This window comes from Echinops telfairi, unplaced genomic scaffold (assembly GCF_000313985.2).
Source record: "Echinops telfairi isolate 266 unplaced genomic scaffold, ASM31398v2 ScPeMD7_7406;HRSCAF=8444, whole genome shotgun sequence".
Classification (NCBI taxonomy): Eukaryota; Metazoa; Chordata; class Mammalia; order Afrosoricida; family Tenrecidae; genus Echinops; species Echinops telfairi.
In genome coordinates, this window is record NW_022111306.1 from 1,261,309 (window position 1) to 1,276,043 (window position 14,735).

Consider the following 14,735-nt stretch of genomic DNA (forward strand, 5'->3'; position numbering starts at 1 on the left):
CCCCACCCCACCCCTCTTCACATATGCTCAAATCCACAGAGAGTCAATTCCCTTGTGTTTGCATACCATATCACCTCTGCATATCCTCCCATCTCCTTTAAATCATCACCAAACTTCAAAACAAATTCGCTGCCATTGAGTCAGTGCTGACTCATAGCAACCCTATAGGACACGGTACAGTTAACCCTGTGGGTTTCTGAGACTGTAGCTGTTTACAGGAGTGAAAAGCCAGGTTTTTCGCCCACCGAGTGGTTGGTGGTTTGAAATCACTAACTTTACAGATTGCAGCCCAAGAAGTAACCACTACACTACCAAAGCCTCCCAGATCATCAGCAGATTACTTATAATATCTAATGTAATGTAAATACTGTAGAAATAACACTATCCTCCCTCTTAGTCTTTGAGATACTGCTTTGATCACTTAATTGCCCTTTTAAAAAGTATTTTTGATTCTTGTTTGGTTGAATCTGAAGAACCTGTGGATACGCAGGGCTGACTCTACAATAAAATTGTTATATCATATACCAGTTTATACCATATACCATCCATCAGCCCTGGCTGATGGTGTAGTAAGTTATGTGCTGGGCTACTAATCTCAAGGTTAGCAGTTCGAACCCACCAATCGCTCAGTCTCTGTGAATTTCTGAGACTGTAACGTTTAAAGGAACAGAAAGCCCCATCTTTCTCCTGAAGAGCAGCAGGCATTTTTGACCCATGACTCATGTAATCACTATGTCACCAGACCACCTTTTACCATTACCCAATTTCAGAATATTTTTTCTTTTCAAAAATAAATCCATACCCAATAGTGGTCAATGCCTCTCCTCAGTCCCTGACAACCATTAATCTGCTTTCTGATTTCTCTAGATTGTCTACTTTGTATATTTAATATAAATGCAATCTCACATTGTATTGTTTTTTCTTTCTGACATCTTTCAACTTGCATGCTGTTTTCAGGTGTCATTTAAATTTTACCATACCTCAATACCTCATTCCTTTTTGTGACTGAATAATATTTAATTGTATGAATATAACACATTGGATTTATAGATTCATTAATTGATGGACATTTAGATTGTTTTCACTTTTTGAGTATTTATTTTTAATAAAAACTTTTGGGTAGCAGAAATACTTTAGTCACAATATAAGCTAAATATTTCTTTATTATTGAATCATATGAGATATACTAAGCCTAGAAATCCAATTGCTATTGAGAGATATAAATATCAATATTGAAAAACAAAGTACTTGGATATGGCTTTGTATCTTAACACAGCATATGATGCTCATGTTTTATTATTAAAAACATAAAGCTGGCTAATGGTAGCTTTGTCAGGTAAGTGGGCAGCTAAGCCCAAGTTGGTGGCTCAGGAGAAAGATAAGACTATTTGCTCCCATAAAGACTGACAACCTTTGGAACCCTGTATGGAGCTGCTAGGAGTGGGAATTGATGAGGTGGTGATGGGTTTTGGAGTCACATACAAGGACTCCTGGGGGTCCAGTGGTTATATACTCAGCTGCAAACTCAGGGCAAACTTGAACCCACCAGCTAGCTACTGGATGAAAGACGAAGGTGACTGTCTACTTCTACTTCTGTAAAGGTATGCGCCCCATGCGGCAGGTCTCTTCCGTCCTATAGGGTCACTATGAATTGGAATTGACTTGATGGCAAAGTTTTTTGTTTTCCCCTTGTCTTTTTATTTTATGTTTCCCTTTATTTTCTTAAATCATTTTACGGGGGGCTCATACGGCTCTCATAACAATCCATATACATCCATTGTGTCAAGCACATTTGTACATATGTTGCCATCATCCTTTTCAAAACATATTCTTTCTACTTGAGCCCTTGGTATCAGCTCCTCAGTTTTTCCTCTCTCCCCCACCCTCCCATCCTCATGAACTCTTGATAAATTATAAATTATTATTATTTTCTTACACTGTCCTTCGTGTCCCTTCACCCATGTTTCTGTTGTTTATCACCTGGGTGGTGGGGTTTATATATTGATCATTGTGATTGGCTCCCCCTTTCTCCCCCCACCTTCCCCCTACCCTCATGGTATCATTACTCCCATTATTGGTCCTGAAGGGTGTATGAGAGCTCTTATATGTACTGGTGTACATATTCTGGTCTAGCTGGATTTATAAGGTAGAACTGGGGTCATGATAGTGGCAGGGAGGAAGCATTAAAGAATTAGAGGAATATTGTGTGCTTTGTTGGTGCTGTACTGCACCTTGGCTGGCTTGTCTCTTCCTTGTGACCCTTCTGTGAGGGTTTGTCCAATTTTCCACAGATGGACTTTGGGTCTCCACTCCAATTCCCCTCATTCACATCAATATGATGGTTTGTTTTGGGTCTTCTGATGCCTGATACCTGAACCTGTGGACACCTCATGATCACACAAGCTGGTGTGCTTCTTCCATGTAGGCTTTTTTGGTTCCCAGCTAGATTGCCACTTGTTTATCTTCAAGCCTTTAAGACTCCAGATGCCATATCTTTTAATAGCCAGACACCATCAGCTTTCATCACCATATTTGCTTATGCAATCACTTTGTCTTCAGTGATTGTGTCATGAGCATCTCAGAATACCAGGTTGTTAGAACAAAGTGTTCTGGCATTGAGGAGTACTTGAGTAAAGGCCCAATGTCTCTCTGCTACTTTAATATCTAACATAAAAATATATGTACATAGATCTATTTCCCTATTATTATATTTAAATATATTTTCATATGTACGTGCCTGTATTTGTACATCTATAAATGTCTTTTGCCTCTATTTCCTTTTACTTTCCTCTTGTCCCACTATCATGTTCAACCTTCATTCAGCTTTCAGTAATTCCTCTCCCTACATTGCATTTGATCATACCTCACCAGGCATTCTACACCCTCCTCACTATTGATTTTAGATCACTTGTTGTTCCCTTGTCCCTAGGTTTGTTAGCTCTTCAATTCCTTTCTTCTATGTACCCCCTCCCACCTCTGGAACCATCAGTCTCATTGTTTTCTCCTCAGGATTGTTTATCCTGCCTATCTTATATAGATAGAAATTTAAAAAATTTTAAAAGCCTAAGCCTATGAATAGTTCCAGGTCTGTCTGTCGACCTTTATGAATGTTTTCTGATTGCGTCTGATGAGGTGCCAAGCCCTGTCCCCAAAGTCTATTTTTGAGATTCCTCAGGGACTTCATTGCTTTCTCCCGTTGCTGCTCTGCTGCACTCCCTTTGTGTTTTGCCCTGGTGTGTGTGGGAGATTAGACAGGGCACAATTCCTGCACTGTGTTTCCAGTGTTGTCCTATGGGTCAGTGAGGGGACTCCATGTCTCATGGTGGAGCCAGCCCTATGGTCCTCTTTGTGCCTTGGCTGCTCCGAGCAAGAATGTCATCATCGGTGCTTGGTGGGCCAGGATGTGGTCTACTCTCCTTTTCTCTCTTCTTCCCTCTTGTTTGTTCCTGTGTGTTCTGAACAGAACTGCCCCTCTTCCCCACCTGTATCTTCATTGCTGTCCTCTATGTGCACCCCATGGGTGGATTAGTGCTCTGTTATCTTCTACCCATGCCCTCCTTTTTTTTCCTTTTCCCTTCCTTTTTATTTGGCTGCCATATGTGTCCCTGGGTTGGGACTCCTGCCAGACTTCTGGCAATGGGTTTTAATCATACACAAAGGAGCCGTGTAGTGTAATGATTCAAGTGCCTGGCTGCAAACTGAAAGGTGAGTGGTTAGAACCCACCAGCTGCTCTGCATGGAGACCTGGTGGCCTCCTCCTGTAAAGATGACAACCTAGGAAGCAATAGGAGGCAGTTCCACTCTGCCCTACTGCACCATTATCTGTTGAAATGGACCCACGGGCACCCCGCAACAACCACACACAAAGCTCCCCTTCAGGTTCTCTCTCCTTTTTATGTTGCTCTGTGTGCCTGATGTCCTTTTCAAAATGTTTCTATTTCATATTCGATTTTGAAGCTTTAGGAAACCAAGTATAAATATAGAAAACCCAAGTTTGTACATCATATACTAAACAATACACTTGAGATGTGATTTTGAATAGGAAGACATTCAAGGTGGTAGCTAGTTTCAAATTATATATCAACTTTAGCTTTCAGTAGTTCATCCATTTAGAAAAGACAATGGGGATATAGCCATGGTACGTTTTAGTCTTTTTTCTCAAAAAATCCTGTATCATGTGTGGTAATAAGAGAGGGATGATCTGTTTAAATTGGGGGTACAAAACATGGAAGGTATATTTTACATCTTAGAACTTAAGTACTAGGAGGATGCCTGTGATCCCGTCCAATTGTTGAGCACTGTCGAGGACACGAAGGAGTAACTGAGAGAACCAGAACTTGGGTTTATGTTCTTTCCCAGTCCAAAATTCTTCCCTCAATTGTATCCATGTAATGTAGCTTAAGGCAGTCCACAAGTAGTTATTTTCCTCACCTAGAGTACCTAGAAAGATTCTAAGCTAATATTACTATTACACCGAAATGCTTACTTGCCTACTTTACTCACATTGCCAAAGTTATCATAAAGTACCGATACAATTAATGTACATTCTCCTTTTATTAAACTGGGTTTACAGTTACTGTATATTTTGTAAGTTGGAAAAATACCCACAGCTGCATTCCTGTCAATGATATGACCAATGGTGAAAAAATTAATTTTATCTGTGCTTTCCTGTTTGTATCTTCAGCCAGTGACTAAAGCATAATGATAACAAACATTAAATGAAGCAATATTTGTAAACCACTTATAATAGCAGCTACATATTTTTTAAAAATGCATTGAGTTCATTTTAACTCATAGTAATCCTATGGGGCAGAGTATAACTGTTCTGTGGTGTTTCTGAGACTGTAAATCTTCATGGGAATGGATAGTCTTATCTTTCTCCCACGCTGCAGGTGGTTGGTTCAAACCATCATCCTGATTGCTAGCAATAGAAAAACAGCCCATGGTGCCACCAAGACTCATATAGTAAGCACTATATGTGTTTGTTACATAAAACAATATGGCCCGGGGATAACATTTCATTTTTCAGAAAGATAAGCTATATCAGTATGTGTGATGGAATAAAATACCCATATCTGTAGTTATTAGATCAGAATTCATATAGTTTGCAGAGGGATGAGAAAAGATGTTAACATAAGAATATGAAGTCTGAATATTGCATCTTTCAGTATTCTATTTTGACATACACATTCAATATTTTTTATAGCATCAACTTAGACTTCTGGAAGCCCAAAAAAGAAACCAAGAAGTGGTTCTTCGTCGCAAAACGGAAGAGGTAGTGTGATCAAATGGACTATTTGGGGGAAATATTCTTACACTGACACATAAGATGTATTTCTGTAGACTGAGAGATTGAGTCCACCTTTGCTGCTGCTTCAGGTTACCGCTCTTCGTCGGCAAGTCAGGCCCATGTCCGATAAAGTGGCTGGGAAAGTCACGCGGAAGCTGAGCTCCTCCGATTCTCCTGTTCAAGACACAGGTTCCAGTGCAGCTGCCACAGAAACAGATGCAGCCAGGGCAGCAGCCCAACAGAAAATGAAAATCCCTGTGGCAAGAGTCCAAGCCTTGCCACCAGCCACAACCAACGGAACCAGGTCAACGTGATTTTTCAATTCCACCAGCCATAATCTCCATGGACATTATTGCTGAATGTTATGTTCCAATGAAAACTCATCATTTGGCAGTGCACAATCAAATCAGTGTGTAAGTAGTTTTGTATGTCTGTTTTTATATGATTACAGAAAAAAGTATCAGAGGAAAGCGTTGACTGGCCGAGTGTTTACTTCCAAGACGGCTCGCATGAAGTGGCAGCTTCTTGAACGTAGGGTCACAGACATCATCATGCAAAAAATGACTATTTCCAATATGGAGGCGGATATGAATAGACTTCTAAAGGTATGCCAAATATGTATATATCCGTTCTGTTACCTTCTTCCAAACTTGTTCCTCAGATAAACTTACTATTTGCTGTGCTCGTTTCTTGGTTTTGATTATATTTTGAATGAAGAGATGAATGCCATTCCTCAAAGTTCAAACTGTTTTCTCAATAGCAACGGGAAGAACTCACAAAAAGGCGAGAGAAGCTTTCAAGAAGAAGGGAAAAGATCGTGAAGGAGAACGGAGAGGGAGACAAGAACGTGGCTAACATCAATGAGGAGATGGAGTCACTAACTGCTAACATAGATTACATTAATGACAGTATTTCTGATTGTCAAGCCAACATCATGCAGATGGAAGAAGCAAAGGTCTGTAATTTTAAACCTCTTTACTTCATGAAAAATATTTTTGTACATTAGTTCCAAAATATTCTTCTTGGCGTACTCTTTAAGTACTAACCTCCTCCAGCCTAGGGAGTAGGTTTTTCTGCTGGCCCTGTGATGGTATTTATTATTTGTACAAATTTTAACTCATTTATTTTATCCTTCCTTGAATATTTAACTGCTTAAATGGACCTCAGTTTCTTCAACTAGGCCATATGTTTCCTGAGGTGAAGGATCATGACTTATAATCTTCTGATTAGTCTCAGTGGATAAGCCATACAATCAAGTGACTCCGGGAATAATTTTTCAAAGGCTTGTGCCTTCTGTTTAAGTACACCCAGCTCAAAGGAGCAATCATCCTCTTCCGGTGTGTTGCAGGAAGAAGGCGAGACGCTGGATGTCACTGCCGTCATCAACGCCTGCACACTCACAGAAGCCCGCTACCTGCTCGATCACTTCCTGTCCATGGGTATCAATAAGGTAAGACCTAATGACTCCGTTCTTTAAAACCGAAGGCTAGAGCTTTGTTGTTTGGGTATTTTTCTCCAGTCAGTGTCCTTTTTGTACTAAGGAAGAAGAGAGTAATCCTTCTAGCTTTCTTTAGAGTTAATGAAAAACAACAATATTTCTTTCCATTTTTCTAATCCTTGATTTATTAGCTTCTCCTCTATTGTGTTTACGCATTAGCACAGATAAACAACTTAAAGGACAGTAATCCCCCTTTTGCTTTAATTTACCCAAACCAAACCCCACTGTGGAATTACAGCAATCCTGTAGGGTTTCCTCATCTTTCTCCTGCCCAGCAAGCAGTTTACAACCACTGCACCACCTGGGTTCCTTGCTTTTCACATAACCAAAACACCAAGCACTGTCAATGAGTCACTGCTGACTCATAGTGACGCCCTGTGGGTTTCTGAGACTGTTTACTGGAATAGAAAGCCCAGTCTTTCTCCCCAATACAATTGAGAGTTCAGTAATAGGGATGATAAGATATCTTGCCCCAAGTCACCAATCTAGTAAGAAGGGCTAGCATTTGAACACAGGCCAGCTGCTGTCAAAGAGTGTGCATCCTATGCATTTACTGTTTGTTACAGATCCTGTGTGGTACTTTCTGCTTTGTATGGCCTTGGTGGTGTAATGAGTTATGAGTCGTGCTGCTAATAGCAAGATTAGTAGTTCAAAACTTCCAGCTGCTCCTTGGGAGAAAGAGGCTTTCAGGTTCTATGAAAATTTACAGGCTTGGCAACCCAGATGGGCAGTTCTGCTCTCTCCTATAGGTTGGAGCTGTCTCTGAATCAATTACATAGCAGTGAGCTTGAAGGTTGTTTTTTTCTTTTCTTTCCTGTATTGTTGCAGGGTCTTCAGGCTGCCCAGAAAGAGGCTCAAATTAAAGTCCTTGAAGGTCGTCTTAAACAAACTGAAATAACCAGTGCTACACAAAACCAGCTTTTATTTCATATGCTGAAAGAGAAAGCAGAATTAAATCCTGAGCTAGATGCTTTACTAGGCCATGCTTTACAAGGTAATTTTGACTAAATTTTAGTTAACTATATTGCATGATATCTTAGCTCTTTGAGCACACTATCCTATACCTCTTTCCTTTATAACTTGCCTGAATAGATGCTATATTTACTTATGCTTTTAATAATGATTCCTTCTTGAATTTGCATGCATAATTATTGGGGGAGAGCAATTACAATTCTTCCAAAAAAATGATTTCTAATTTAAAAAGACTTATTTAACCCCATTAATCAAGTAGTATATATGGCTACAGGAAACTGGCCAAATTTCTGAATTGGTTATTTAAAATATTAGACAAGTTTCATTACATTATTCTGCATATATAACTGCCTTAAAATGAGTGTTTGCTATGGCATCTATTCTATATATCTTATGGATGATACCTAATCTTATTTTATATGGGAATTCTTGTCATTGGATCTGTTTTGATTGGAGTGTTGCTTTTTGTTTCCTTTTTGCTGTTATTTACACAGATCTAGATAGCGTACCTTTAGGTAAGTATTTTAGCTTTCTGTGTACCCTACAGCTGCATGAATTACTAATTGTTTATGTACTAATTGTGGTACATCTTACTTTAAAAATTTTATTGGTAGCGAGCTATTTTTTATTTTGCATGATATTTATTGAAATGTACCCATGACCACAAAAATACTAAGTCCTTTGTCTTTATCAAGCATTCCTGATGAAAAGTTCTTAGATATCTAGATAAGTAGGCTTTAGTTAGTTGTTTATTTTATTATTTGAGCTCTAGTTGTGGCTCCCCTTTCAAGTTCCCTTAAGTTATGTCTCCTTCTTAGATTAAAAAAGGAAATGAAAACAAAACAAATATATGAACTATCTAAAGTGGTTTTATTCCTAAACACGAGGTAACGATTTTTAACCGTAGCATAATATTTTCAAGTTAGAAGGAGCTGTAGAGATCACTGAATATGGAGGCTTTTCATCTTTCTTTTCTTATTTTTACAACTTTCTCGTGAACGATAACTGACCCATTGCCTGCTCTATGTGAAGGAGTAGGAGGAGTATTGGGGAAATTTTATTGCTTTGATAATTTTGGTACAGTGTCATTACATTTAACTGCTTTTTACATTTAGTCTTAACTTTCAAAAGGATAGTCCCATTTTAGTGTTACAATAAGCAGGTTCTAGGAACCTGCATTTATTTTAAATATTAATGACCCATTAAATAAAATATGGAGCTATTCTGCTTTTTTTTTTTTTTTGCTGTCTGTACTGTGTGTTAATCTCGAAATAGCACTTTCTTGTGATCAACTGCATAATTTAGGTATGGAAAGGCTGCTATATGTGAGATTATTAAGCTATAACAAAGTTAGGTAGAAGAATAAGGATTAGATTAATTAAATTGAAGAACCTCGTCAGACTGCTCAAGTACTGAAGAGTACACAAGCGTGAGGAACATAATTTTAACGAAGGAAAAAACCTTTACTATAACCAGCAATTTTACTATTTCATGTATTACCAAGCATTCTTATATTTCCTTCCCCTCTCTCTCCTACATCTATTTTTAATTTATTATTAGTGTCTTAGTTTATAGCAGTCAGTAAGTTCTTAAGTAAACCCTTGACCTCTGCTTGCTTCGTTGAAAATCCAGTGCCTCTTTGGTATTCTTTTGTACAGAAAAATATTGAATTGCTAATTTGATGAGTAGTATTACTCTTTGGCATACAAGTTTTTGTTATTTATTGCTGAAGGAAGGGCAGAAACAGGATAGTAACTATTCAATTGATGTCTCCTGACAGACATTTGTCCTTGGGATTGGGTCCTTAATTCAGACATGGGATGCTGGGAAAAATATATTGAAGCTGCACTTGGCGGATGAGGGTAGGAAGCAGAATCCATAGATGATGGATGACCACAGGGATATTATTTTGAATAATAATTGTTTGTTCTAATATTGCTCTAATATCAAGCATTGGGTTAAGTGCTAGGATTCAGATTAATAAAATGAACGAATCACGAACATTGTTGCTTTCTATTATTTGATGCTCCCCTGAAGGAGACAGACCTTGAGCAGATGGAATGCAATGAGGCAGTGCCTGAGATGTATTCAGGGTTTACAGGTGCACAAAAGTGGGGACTCCCCACTAAAATAGAGGAGTCTCTGATGGCTTTCTGAAGGGAGTGCCACGTGCCCTGAAACTTAAAAGAAGAAAAGGCCTTATGTCAGTCAAAGGTTTGACCTCCAGACAGAGGTCTTCTGGACTTCTGGCCACAATATTGTGTGCCTGCGGTTTCCAATCAGATTGAATGTGTGGTCATGAGGACATCAAGTCTAAAAGGTTAGCCAGGACCAGCATTCCTTATTTTTTCTGTTTTCTCCGTCTGTGTTGGAGGTCTCAAAGACTAACCGGATGTTTAGAGATTTGCTAGAAGAGCTCATGGGACTCAGCGTACAGTTGGCCCTGGGAAGATACAGTATGGCAATGCTGTATGAGTACAAAGCCAGTCCATAAGAGGGCCAGATACTCGTGGATTCTTGAGGATTCCACCGCCTGCTCCTTGGGAGAAAGATGAGACTTTCTACTCCCATGAACAGGGACAGTCTTGGGAATCCATGGAGGCTGGTCCATTCTGCTTTATAGGGTTGCTATGAGTTGGGATCAGCTGGATGAGAGTGAGTTTGAGTGAGTTTTGACCTCCCTCACCCTCATGTCATTGAGTCAGTGCTGACTCATAGCAACCCCCTACTGGTTTCCAAGACTGTTTGTGGGAGTAGAAAGCCTGGTCTTTCCTTCTCGCAGGGAGCTGCTGGTGTTTTGAACTGCTGATGGTGAAGATCACATCCCAAGTGCCACTTACTCACAGTGGCAGCCCTAGCCTGTCCTGTAAGGCTATTATGCATCATCGTTGACTCCATGGCAGTGAGTGAGTTTTGACAGTCCGTGCAATCTCCTTCTTCCTCTCTGCTATCATTTAAAGGCATTACTTTTTCTTGAGTCCTCCTTACTCACCCAGTCACGTTAGCCCCGAGGATCCTGTCTCCAGAGGAAGCCGCAAGCTTCCCTCAAACGGAGAGCTTTGAGTTTCATGCTGCCTTCAAGACCAGGTTTTTTCTGAAAGTAACTCCTTTTGTGTGGTTCTGAATGTGTCTGTCTAATGTCAGGAATGACGCATTTCCACCTACGCTCATGCTAGAAAGAAAATGAGTAGCAGTTTAGAGAAAGGAACTAGTTGACTCATGTACACAGTCCACCTGTACAATATAAAACAGAAAGTTAAAAGGGATGAATTCTCCACATTTTTCACTAATGTAACCTGTTATTTGTAACATTTTATTTTTTAGAAAAAATTTATGATAAAATATACATAATTTTAAAACTTCTCCCTGTGCTAGAGAGTCTTTGACATTCTAAATCACTTTCAGTGGCTGTTTGATTTACTGATTTCCTACTAGTTTTATATGTTTGCTTTTTTTCATGTGTTACTAGCTCTGAAATAGCAGTGGTTTCTCTGTGTTGGTTTACAGAACTGTTGCATGCAAATCTCTTGTTTTTGTCTATCATGTACTGGTGGATGAGTTGCATGCTGTCATGTGACTTTTGAATACTTGTGCACGCATGCACGTGTGCACACACATTCATGCTACTTGAAGACATTTTTCCATTTAAGTAATTTGTCACAACTGTTAAAGGTATAGCAAGTGCACTTAGCAGTAATGTACTATAAAAATATAACTTTATATACTTTGGTAAGTATATGATCTAATTTCTATCTTAAGAATTCAATTCTTCTATGTTTTACCATTCATCTCATGGTTTTCTTACTTTGAATATAAATGTTCCACATCTTAGGACATGTACGAAGGAGTTTTTAGCAATATTTCCTGTAATCATATTTCCACTTAGTAAATGAAACCAAAGTGCCCATGTTGAGACAGTGGATTAGCATAGAGTCTGCAGTCATGGTTCTAACTGTGACGTGTGGATAATATGTACATTTTGGGCATTTTTTAGAAAATCTAGAGGACAGTACTGATGAGGATGCACCTCTAAACAGCCCCGGATCAGAAGGAAGGTAAGAGAGCCTTTAGAAAATTCATAGATATGTCTTGTTTCTATCATTAAAAAAAATACTTGTATCCTGTCATTTAAAGAAATTACTGTGAAGTAGGAATAACTTTGAGTCTGATGACTGAGTGACTAGACGTAGAAACAGTAATATAGAAATGAAACTAACTCATAATTTTTGATACCAGATATTTTAGAATAAAATGAAATACAAGGGGGTACCTCCCCAGAAAAGACCAAAACTTTTTTCAAAGCTATGTATTTAAATCTTTTTACAAAACAACCATATCATCTTAAAAGTACTCTCCATTATACTTAATACATTTGTCAAATCTGCAATTCCATTCTTGGAAACATTTATCAAACTCATCTGTTTGGATGGTTGCAGCACCTCCCTCATTTTTTTCTTCACCTCTTCTATGTCAGGAAATAGCTGGCCTTTCATGTCCCTCTTCATTCGTGGAAAAAAAAAGGCATCAGACAAAGTGAGGTCAGGTGTGTAAGGTGTGTGGGGCCAGAGAGGCATGCTGTTTTTTGCCAAAAACTGGCACACTGAGATGGCTGTGTGAGTAGGTGTATTATCATGGTGGCAAAACCAATCCCCCGTCTACCACAAATCAGGCCTTTTTTTGTCACACACTGTTACACAACCTTTTCAGAACCTCTAAATAGAAAACTTGATTAACAGTCTAATCTGGTGGTCCACGTGAACATTTTCATCCATTCGGGAAGTTGACAGACATCCAGAATGAGGCTTGTCATCTATCGACATTTCACCTTTTTTGAAATGAGAAAACTACTTGTACACTTGAGTTTTTCTATAGTGCATCCCTTGTTAGCTGTGTTCAAACAGTTTCTATGGTACTTTTACTGAGCAGGAAACAAAATTCCACAGCCACATGCTGTTCTCTTAAATTGCTCATCACAAAAATGAAGTTTGAGCAAAACTGCTTTTACGAGAAAATTCACTGTGACCAGAGAGAACCTTCCTAGGTGATGCCACTGCATGTACTCAGAGTGAGTTGCTGGATGCTCACCTATTGGAAAAAAGGCATACTATGAAAGCTCCACTCTGTGAAATTCCAGGATTTTTTTAGTATCCCTTTGTAAAAATTTAGTACCCTTTTGTAAAAATATGTTATTTTTAATTAAGGACCTACATAATTTGATTTTATATACTTTGTAGTTGTAGAGGACGTGGAGTTTATGACAAGTTCTCTTTTAACCTCATGGTTGTCATTTGCTTATAGCATGCTGTCTTCCGACCTGATGAAGCTTTGTGGTGAAGTGAAACCTAAGAACAAGGTAAAGATCATTGAAAATGCCAGGTGAACTCTCCCCGCAACTCCTCCTCCCCGTCCTGTTATTTTTAATTAGATAAACACACAGGCCTCAAGCTCTTCTCTTAGTAGATTAGCCAATAAACATCACTTTGGCAAACGTTTTCTCCTTGGTGGAACTTAGGTTTTGCTATATTCTTTCACAGTTTTTATGGGGCGAGATATGACTACGAGACTGATCCTCTAGATGCTGGTTAACTAATTGATAGATTCCCACAATGACACACAAGGTAAATCATTTAGATTGGCAGGGGCTTTTTAAAATGTTAGCCTCCTGCTATGTCCTTAATCAGGTCTTGTTTTACTTAAGTAGTATCCTGAGGTAATTGGAGTCATATGCGAACCTTTAGTTATCAGGCTATGCTAAAACAATGTGAGGTTGTTTTATCAGGCTATGCTAAAACAATGTGAGGCTATCGTGCACATTTGTATTTTTTAAAGTGATATATATATACACACACACATATATATATGATACATGCTGCTAAATATGCTCACATATTTGGCATATTGACACGGCTCACGTTGAAGGTGGTAGCATTTGTTACTTCATGAATTAGCTAATTATCTCGAGATCTTGGAAAGCAAAGAATTCCCACATTGTTTCTTGAATGAATGTGTAGAATCAGAACCTAAAAGAATAATCCTGTCCAAAAAAGAATAAGCAGGCCCACAGTGGTTCATCAGATGGTCATGTAAATGAATAATTTGGCTGGCTGTAAAACAGGGAGTAGGGGTAAATGTCATTAACTGACAAGTACACACCTCATTTAAGGTAAATAAATAGTCACCATTAAGCTCTTGCTCATTTGTAGAATGTGGAAATGTGGGCTTAAAGCTACCAGAAATTCTAGTCGTTCAAAGGATTTTTATTCAGAATTTCCTGATCTTTAAAACACTGGGCAAGCCAAACCAAAAATTATACCCGGGCTCCTCTGTGTGATCTTTGAACTACTGGTTTGGCGGCATGTTTTGTTTTTGGCTTTTGTTTTATTATTATTAGTGACTAAGCAGAGACTACTACCAAAACTCAAAGAAAACATTCGAGTAAGTTTCAGATCCTGTCCTAGGCATGGAGAGAGAAAGAGATGATCTCTTGAGGTAACTTTCATCTTGCCTACCTACCTACCTACAGGAGGTAATGTGAATTAGTAGCCATGTCTTGAGAGCCATTGACGTTACGAATCTCCAGGTAATCTGTTTTATTCTGTCTTTGGCTTAAGGCAGTGGAAAGAGTTTACAGTGGAAAATAATTTACAGTGTGTTTTCTTTCCAAATGTTTTCTGGAGTGCTACATCCTACTTCTCTTGAACTTCACACATGTCTAAAAGGATCTTTTTTGGGTTTTTTTTTCACTCTTTGAAAATTACTCTAACTCTATCTTTTAAATAGAGTTATACAAGCGCTACATGAAGTACAGGAGACTTGTTGAATAAAGTTAAATAAAACAGTGTCCTTGCCTTCTGGAGGTTTATTATCTGGTGAATACCTTGATTATCTGTTAATACTTTAGCAAATAACAACAAATCAGATACGTGCAATACCAGTACAGTCATTTGGCTGTCAAGAATAAGGAAAGGAATCTTA

General features: G+C 38.6%; 1 protein-coding gene across 1 annotated transcript in view; it reads left to right on the forward strand.

The window, feature by feature from the left end:
• The window catches only part of KIF21A (kinesin family member 21A), a 90,311-nt gene that overhangs the window by 44,716 nt on the left and 30,860 nt on the right, over window positions 1-14,735 (forward strand). Inside the window, exons 18-26 of the mRNA XM_004700206.2 lie at window positions 5,207-5,275; window positions 5,380-5,594; window positions 5,742-5,895; window positions 6,051-6,245; window positions 6,639-6,740; window positions 7,617-7,782; window positions 8,255-8,275; window positions 11,755-11,815; window positions 13,059-13,113. Of these exons, the coding sequence (XP_004700263.1) occupies window positions 5,207-5,275; window positions 5,380-5,594; window positions 5,742-5,895; window positions 6,051-6,245; window positions 6,639-6,740; window positions 7,617-7,782; window positions 8,255-8,275; window positions 11,755-11,815; window positions 13,059-13,113 (1,038 nt within the window). The remainder of the gene's footprint in view (window positions 1-5,206; window positions 5,276-5,379; window positions 5,595-5,741; window positions 5,896-6,050; window positions 6,246-6,638; window positions 6,741-7,616; window positions 7,783-8,254; window positions 8,276-11,754; window positions 11,816-13,058; window positions 13,114-14,735) is intronic.